A 9,723-nucleotide genomic window follows, 5' to 3' on the forward strand; every position below is an offset into this window, starting at 1 on the left:
TGGACCTTGGTCCAAATTATGTACTTACAATGAACATATTATGTATATTCAGTTTATTTACATATAGTTCATATATTATGAGCATAGAACATGTATATATTTTGTTAACCGAATATACATAATATATTAATTGTATGTACATAATTTGAACCATGGTCCACAATGTGTGTGATTAATTTGATCCACAATATAATTTGCGATATATTGGGAAACAATTCTTATCCCGTGGACCCTGGTTCTGTACGTGGTCGTTTTCGAACGACGACATATTTAATTTTGACTGTGACCATTTGGTTGTCCAATTCACGTTACAATATATATATATATATATATATATATATATATATATATATATATATATATATATATATATATATCGTAAAGTATGTATATGTGTGTTATGTTGTGAGTTTTTGTATTTTGTGTTATGAAATTATGTACCTTAATAAGATATTGATTTTTTCGTACTTTCTTATCAATTAAATTTCCAAAAAAAAATGTTTCCAAATAATATGTTTGATGGAAATAACTTTAGGGAGAAAATTAATTAATTTGGTGTTGCTTTGGAAATATAACAATTAAATTACTTGAAAAATTCATTATCATGTTTGGTTTGTTTAAACTTCTCTAGAAAAATTTTTATAATCTCTAATATATCATTGGTACATACAAACATTAAAAAACACATAACAAATAATCAAGAGTTTAATAAATTACTTGTAAATTAATTAATCATATGCCAAAAAATCTCCATATCATCAAATTAATTTTTTTTGAGTACTATAGACTCCGTTACCTACTGGGGTTCGAACCTGAGACCTCTCATTTGAGAAGCCACAGTTATGTCGTTCGCCCACAAGGCTTTTGGCATGTCATCAAATTAATTAAGTATCAAAAAATTAAACTTAAGTTAATCAAGTTATATATGACTTTATGGTCAAGTGGCATGTAGTGACTCTCCGAGGTTATGAGATGAGAGACAAATTTTTTATATTTATAAGAAACTTTAACTTGATGCAAAAAAAAAAAAAACAAATAAATAAATAAAATAGAAAAGAAGATATTGCATCAAACATGAGAATAATTTTTCTACTTTTTAAATTTTCAGGTGGCTACCAAACGCCTAATAATATGAATTAGGTACTTGGAGCAAATTAGTAGATGTGTAACACAACATATTGTGTGTCTTATGTTATGAATTTATGTTTTGTGTTGTGAAATTCTATACTTATAGAACATAAAGGGGGTGTTTGGTTATTGGCTTATAAGCCAAATTTTAGCTTATTTGACCAAGTTTAGATGTTTGACCAACCAATAAGTTATTTTGAAGTGTTTGGTAATGGCTTATTGGCCTTGGCTTATTGGGCTAATAAGCTGAAAATTGAAAAGCTAATGAATGTAGCTTTTTGTATTAGCTTGTTGGGAACAATGGGTATATTGACTATTTTATCCTTTGAAATCAATGTGATTTACTTTTAAATGGGTGGTGTGTTTGTTATTTTATAATAATAATAATAATAATAATAATAATAATAATAATAATAATAATAATAAAACGGGTGATGGGTTTGTTATTTTTAATAATAATAATAGAAAATAAATACGTAATAAAAATTGTTTTAGAATACTCGTATAATTTAATAAGAGTTAAATAAACAAAAATAATTAACTTATGCCCTTAAAAAAGTATAGATGATATCCAAATTTTATAATTATTTATTAATAAGAGTTTATCTTCTTGTTATATTTAAAGGTTGAAATAATACAATACACTCATACCCTTAAATGTCATTTTACATTCAATCAGCTACAGCTAATTTATCAAACAGTTTTTTTATAACCAGCCAAATGTGTATGTGTTGTAAAATTATTTATGTACCTTAAGAAGTTTTTTTTTTTTTTTGAATACTACGAACTTTATTAGAATGAAGTATCTGTTCATAACTACTCAAATGTGTATGTGTTGTAAAATTATTTATGTACCTTAAGAATCTGTTCATAACTACTTTCTCAATCTATTGAAGCACAAGAGTCAATACTGACTCCACTGAAGCTCAAACCCACCACCTCTTGTATAAAGGGAAGGGTTTGATGCTATTGGACCACAAGGTCCTTGGCATGTACCTTAAGAAGTTAATAGTATGAATTCTATATTTGGAATAGACTAGTAGCCGTGTAGAAATATGAAAAATGAAAAAACCGCAAAATTCGTTAAAATTTAAAGATAGAAAGGGCGTCATTTCTATACAGGATCCACATTATAAATTGCCATTGGGAAATGGGTATCCAAATGATCAAATATCAAAAGGGCTGTTCGGCCCAAATTAAAATCTGAAAAGCCCATTTCTGTTTACGGCTGAAATTATTTCTTAAATGAGTTGTAATGGACTATTCTCCTTTCTCAGTTTGTAGTTGTTATACCATGGACCCAGGTCCACCTTGCAAGGTGGATCTGGGTCTACATTCACATACACTATACTCTATATTCACAATTTGTAAATTTCACATTCACACATTACAGGATTATATGTTTAGTAACTATACTCTACATTCACATACACTATACTCTACATTCACAATTTGTAAACTCCACATTCACACATTCAAAACTTTATATTCACAGGTCCTATACTCCACATTCACAACTTGAGAACTTCACATTCACACATTACAGGGCTACAAGTTGCTAGAACTTCTTAACTCTATTACAGATTCACACATGCATAACTCTACATTCACGATTTCTATACTCCATATTCACAATTTGAAACCTCCACATTCACACATTTCTGGGCAACTCTACATTCACACTATGAAACCTCTACATTCACACATTTTTGGACAACTCTATATTCAGCAATATGCTTACTTATTTTTATTTTTATTTTTTTTTTAAAAAAAAAAACAAAAACGACGTAGTTTTGGACCCAGGTCCACCTTGCAAGGTGGACCTGGGTCCACAGCATAATTTGCCTTCAATATGTTACAAGTTGAAACAATAATCACGTAATTTACGGTTGAAACTATAGTTCAATCTTATACCCAATCGTTATATCATGCACCACGGTGCACAGAGCAATGTGCACCCAAAACGACGTCATTTCGAAGTTAGTGGACGGGGACGTGAATGACTCCAAGGAATTCATTATCTACAATACACATAATCATTATCTAGAATACACAGAATGTTTGCCTAGAATATACAGAATATTGACACAAAATACACAGAACTCATCCTCCTAACATTCGAATGCATAAACACATCACAACTTGTGTTAATAACATGAATACACAGAATATTGACACAAAAATACACAGAACTCATCCTCCTAAATATTCGAATGCACAAACACATCACAACATGTGTTACTAACATGAATACACAGAACGGTTGCCTAGAATACATAGAATGATTGCCTGGAATACACAGAACGATTACCTAGAATACACAGAATATTAACATAAATACACAGACCGGCCGAAGTGAAAAACGTGATTTCCAAAAAATGGGACAATTAGTTTACCATGCTCAAAACGACGTCGTTTACGTACGTGGTGCACATTGCTGTGTGCACCGTGGTGCACGGTATAATTTGCCCTCTCATACCGCTGGCATTTGTTATGGATTTTATGATGGAATAATGCTACATTTTTTAAGGCATTTCTTTTGCCGAATGCGAAATTATCTTATAGGATAGAATTACCTCCACAAAGACAATATGAAATTACAAGAATGTATAACCATTTCAACTTTATAATTATAACTTCAAATTTTTATTTTAGTAAAATAAATTTAAATAATTGAATAAAATAATTTTTGAATTAAAAAATAAATTAAACTCAGAAATTTAAAAAATTAAAATTTAAAAAAAAAAAACTAAAAAAATATAATAACAAAATATTTTGACCTCAACGGCAAATGACCATTGAGGTCAAAATTTTTAATCAAAACAATAGCCTCAATTGAAACTGTTTTTTTCCTCCTAAATATGAAAAAGAGGGTGGGGGACAGTCCCTCACTCTCTGTGCCTAAAACTGGCATGCGCTATCCACGCAGCTTTCAATTGTGTTAGACATGTTTTGAAGAGAACAGTATCTCCGGAACATGTTTTTTCTCTCCTTCAAACCCTAAGTAGAGAAAAATGTATTTTTATGTTAGTTTGGTTGGATGGAAAATGTTTTTCATTGTACTTTTCTTCAAAAGGGAAGGAAAATAAATTCTTAGCTAGAGATTGATATTTTGTTTTTCAAAGGATCTGGGAAGAAAGTATTAAACAATTGAACTATTTTGCCATCATCAAAATTTATTAATTACACATGTATATAATTTATTATCACTATTCTTGTTAAGGGCATATTGATCTTTATATGCATAATTTCTTACTATTCCAAATCTAACCAAACAATGGAATCCATATTCTTAGTAAAAAAAATTTTCCACAAAACAAACAATGAAATCTATTTTCCTGGTAATTTGTTTTCCATGCATGGAATTTGAATTCCATTTCCTTCAAATATTTCTCCAACGAACTAAGCGGGCTATAATTCCTTTTTTTTTTCTCTCCCTCTTTCTCTTTTCATTGGAGGTGATCTAAGGATGTCTAAGTTATTATGTGAAATGAGACAATAAAAAAAAAAAAAAAAACCAAAGCCTATTTAGTGGCAAATTATACGATAGATCTGGGTTCACCTTGCAAAATGGACCCGAGTCCCTGGCATAACAATCGCTATTTAGTCTCAAGTTTACCACCTCATGCATCTAATAAAAAAGCCTACTTTCTTGTGATATAACAAATTAATAAATTAAGTCAATTGTATAGTATATATTTACTATTCATTCCACAATCAAATTCTTATTTCTTTAATTATTTTATTTAATATTTTTAAATTTACTTTTTGGTACTTTATATATATATATATATATATATATATAATTAAATTGTAAATAACTTTCATAAATTCTTATTAGTTGAACCAAACTCATAAAATGAAATATATGAAGTATTATATTAATTTAGTAAGATAATGAATATTATGTAATAGTTTTTGAGTTCTACTCAAAAACTATTACATAATATTCATTATCTTATGTAATAGTTTTGGCATGTGAAAATAATTTTTTTATATTTAGAATAATAGTTGAATAGGTCTTTAAATTAAAAAAAATGTAACCAAACATTTAGAATTTTATATAGTAGATGGACAAAGTAAAATCAATGGCATTAAATCATACATTAACAAATATACCGAGTTAAGTCATGAGTTAAATATTTATTATTATTATTATTATTATTATTATTATTATTAGTGGATCTCTTCGTCATGACCGGAGGCTTGCAAGTGTTTGGTTGTCTTTCCTTTTCCAGGCCGATTTTTTGATTTGTGTGGCCCTGTGCTGGTATATAAGTGATACCCTATCAAAGTATATAAATAAACTGCGAATTGAAGAAAAGTAATTTCGTGTAAATATTACGGAGTAGAATTTTTTATTTGAATAATACTAAGTAGAATTTATTATTTGAATAATACTAAGTAGAATTTAGATCAGTCATGAAAATCTAATTTTGAGTCAATATAATTACAAATACATATACTAACTATTGGGTCAGGACCGGACTAGGGGCCCCCAAAATTTTGGGGTCCTGTGCTGTTGCACATCTTGCACGCCCTAAAATGCGGCCCGCGCTTCTCTATTGGGCAGATCTACTAGAGGACACATTAGATGTTCTAAGACAAATTGAGAATAGTTTACACTCATTGCGGTGGATAAATTTTTATTTTTTTTTTTATAAATTTCTTTTCAAATAATCTCATCATGTTGATATTTTTAAAGTATTATATTACTGAATTGGCCTGCCTGGTTGCCTCCTGTACAGTATAAAATGGCAGCATTTTCTTCTCCTGCCATCACACATCAGAAGAAAAGAGTACAGTGTACAGGTATGGATAGAGAATTGGCAATGTCCCATGTGCTTTATTGAGAAAGACATGACAAAGGTTGGAACTTTCTGTGATGGAACATCAAATCGACAATCTGAAAATGATATATATAAAAGCATCTTTAATTGTGTAATTTTTAGCACAATTTTTTAAGTGCTTATTAAGAAAGAAAACATGAAAGAAATAAGAAGTAAAAAAAAAAAAAAAATAGCAGCACAGTGGGCCCACCGCGCGTGGCGCGTACGCAGTCCTGGTGCGCCAAGGAGCTACTTTATTTTTTGATGGGTTATTATGCCTGAAAAAAAATAAAATCAATATGCTTGCAGGAGCACCTTAAACCTTATTTCTCTCCTCTCTCATATCCACATCAGTCTTGAAATATGCAAAAATCATCTAAAATCTTCTTATTGCGGATGCTTGTACCACGCTGAATATTATCCTAGCTAGTTTATGACTAGCTTGATAGCTACTATTTGGCATGATATACCCTCCATTTTCTATTTTATGTTTTTTACTTCCTTTCTAAAAGAAAAAAAAAAAAAAAGATTAACCCTTCTAATTTTATAAATTTAAACCATAAATTTAAGTGATCATCATTGCTCCTCCTCTAGAACAGATAGAGATGATAAATCTTAGGATGTGCTTTAACTAGTTTATAGACGACCCTAAATATTTGTATACTAATGTCCACAATAACATAAAATCCTTACCTCTCAATTTGTTTTTCTTTGGTAGAATTCTATCCCTACATTTTAATCAAACAAATTTAATTTTATGATTCAAAAGTCCTCCCGAAATCTTATTTGAATTCCTTTCAGTTTTCTCTAATAAAATCACCAAATCTTATATGAACTATTTTTATATACAGTAAAATAAGTTTTTTTTTTAATAAAGTAAGAAACTACCCTAATTACATAAATCTTGCCCACGTTGATAAATGTCGAAAAAAACTTCATGAAAATTTTGCAATTTGATAAATTAATAGGCGTAATGAATTGTCATTTTTTTTTTGAAAGTAAACGTAGCTATTCCATTAATTCATAACATAAAACGTTTACATCAACGATCAATGAAATGGTAAACCATTCCTTACAGTCAGACATAGAAACAACTTTTCTAACTATGCTATAGAAAACTTGAATCGCAGATTGTTTCATAACTAGGAAGCTATGTTCCTTCAAGGAGCTTAAAGCTTCATAAAAAATCTGGGTCTTCGTCATCATTCTTTTTTGCTCGCCCAGGATAAAATCAACACTTGCCGAAACCAAACTAAACGATTTATGCTAATGAAAATGAAAAGCTCGTGAAAGTAACGAGATGAAAAATGCTCGTGAAAGTAACGAGAGGAAAACACAATAATAGAGAAAATAAAAAGTAGGTAAAGTCAAAGTAGGGTTGGGAGTTCGAGACTACCAACACAAACCCAATACCTACCTACTATTATTTTATTCAAAGGGAAAGAAAACGGAAGACGAAGATCTATGGCGTTGGTCGGAGGCGGACGGACCTGCGACAGTGGCCGGGGCGGAAGAAGAGCGAGAGCAAACGTAGAAGGTGACCAAAACCGCCGGCTCAAAGCTCCATTAGAGCTCCGGCCGGAGGCCGGCGGTGGAAGTCGAAGTTGAGCAGCAGAGAAAGGCGTTTGGTTTTAGAGAGAAAAGGATGCATCATTTGTAATGAATTGTCATTCAATATTCAAAGTTGGAATATTTATGGTACCACTTATGTTACAAAGGTGAAGTTCATTAGCTGGTCAATTAATGAGAGGAGCCATTCTAAAGGAAAATGGGACAGGCTAATTAAGCAAGATTAAGTATGATTTTACTAATTATAAAAACTCCCCATTTGTCGAGAAAGGAAGATATAAAATTCATTTACTTATACATTTATCCAATTTCAGAAATAGAGAACGATGAAATGAAAATTTAAATAAACCAGGCCTAATAATCTTCTAGACAATCTAATCTAAGAATATAACAAACAAAGAACAACCTCAACCAAACCACAAAGTCTATTAACCTGACATGGTGTTTAACAGCACCCTCAAATAATTGTTGCCGATTTTTCTGTCACTCAAAAAAAGAAATATAACAAACAAAATACTATCATTCTTTTCTTGAAAAGACACACAACTTTGTAATTGATCAATTAATTAACATCTTCATCATCCTACATGAGTGGGGTGTTGATTAGCCCATGCCAAGAAGAATAAGGGCCAAACCCATTCTCATTCCAGCTTTGTCTGCTTGAGCTAATTACATCACTGTTGCCCACCATGTTGGCACCTTCTTCCCCACCCTGCAGCCATGGAAATCCCCAGTTTAGCCTGCTCTCACCTTCATCTCTTCCATAACACACCTCTTGCTTCACCCCACCGCTACAGATCCGATCTTGATATGATGAATTCCCCATCATTTCCCCATTCCCACCATTCCATTCCACACTATTACTCTGCTCACTCCCAATCCCATAGCACAGACTATGGAACAGCCCGTTTGTCCCCGGAGTTTGCAGAAACCCAACGCCCAAATGGCCCAATAACCCATAGCTTTCAAGAACATCGCAGGGATTAACGTTGTTGGTGGGATTATTATTGCAGATGATTGGTCTGTCATAAGGCAGGGTGGTGGTGAGGGAGGGCATTAAGGGGGTAGAGGTGAGTGAAGAGAATAATGGGTCTTGGGTAGTTCGAGGGCGGGAAGAGGATCGCTTGTTTTTCCGGCAGCCGCCGCCGACGGGGACGTTGCGGAGGGTGCCGCCTTTGGTCCAGTAGCGGCGGCAGGACTTGCAGAAGTAGCGGGGCTGAGATAGGCTGTAGTTGTTGTAGTAGCAGAACTTTGTGTTGGTGGAATCGCACCTTGGGCATTTCAATGATTGTTCGTCTGCAGATGGCTTCGCCTTCTTCTCTTGCTGCTCTGCTTTTGTGCAACCCAACATGCTCTCCAGTGTCTGTGATGATGATGCCATTTCAATTCCCTGCAAATCCCAAACAAACCCACATTTATTAGACCACCTCAAATCTTTCTTTTATTTTGAGCGATAGAGTAAACTTAGCATCTACTATTTGAAGGTATGCACTATCTTATGACCTTAATTTGCAAAAAAATAAGTAAATCAAGTCAGCTAATTTAGGTTGTCCTTAACTAATCAGCAAGTTCAAACTATCCGATGAGGATGTAAATAACAGTACTGTGTAACTCTAACCAGCCAAAAAATCACAATAAAGTAGATTATCAACATTTGACTGACTGAAATAAAAGAAATATTTTTTTTTTCTTCATTTGTAACAATGGTATGTAGAATCAAATCAAAGAAAGGGATTGAAGGAGTGAAGAATATATACCTGAAAGCTTTGAAGGATTGGGTTCCAGAAGAGATGTGATTATATATGAAGATGAATATCTCAGGTGAAGGGGGTTAATGACGCTCTTGCAGACTTATTGCAGTCTCAGGTTCCAAGCTGATACATATATATATATATATATATATTTATAATATATGCAGACAGAGAGAGATTCTTCTTCCTTCTTCCCTTGTTCTGTCTGTCTGTCTCTCTCTCTCTCTATATCGCATGAGAGGGAGAATGGTGAGTGCGTATAATGATTACAAAATATAGGTGTACCGGGATGCGTGCATACATATATCTCTCTTGGATTTTTCACCCTCTATAGGTGGCCTACATACTATACATCAACGGATCATTTCATTCTTCTGGATAGGATATCTATGATAGATGATCAGCAGAATGGTGATGGGAATGAGACCCAGTATAGTACAGTACTT

General features: G+C 32.4%; 1 protein-coding gene across 1 annotated transcript; it reads right to left on the reverse strand.

Moving 5' to 3' along the window:
• Window positions 1–7,800: 7,800 nt before the first annotated feature.
• On the reverse strand, window positions 7,801–9,520 carry LOC116003831 (dof zinc finger protein DOF3.2-like). Its single transcript, XM_031243770.1, has 2 exons — window positions 9,284–9,520; window positions 7,801–8,916 (listed from the first exon to the last, which is right to left on the reverse strand). Exon 2 carries the CDS (start codon window positions 8,905–8,907, stop codon window positions 8,110–8,112), a length of 798 nt encoding a protein of 265 aa, XP_031099630.1. The 5' UTR covers window positions 8,908–8,916; window positions 9,284–9,520; the 3' UTR covers window positions 7,801–8,109.
• Window positions 9,521–9,723: the final 203 nt, after the last annotated feature.

This window comes from Ipomoea triloba, chromosome 14 (assembly GCF_003576645.1).
Source record: "Ipomoea triloba cultivar NCNSP0323 chromosome 14, ASM357664v1".
Classification (NCBI taxonomy): Eukaryota; Viridiplantae; Streptophyta; class Magnoliopsida; order Solanales; family Convolvulaceae; genus Ipomoea; species Ipomoea triloba.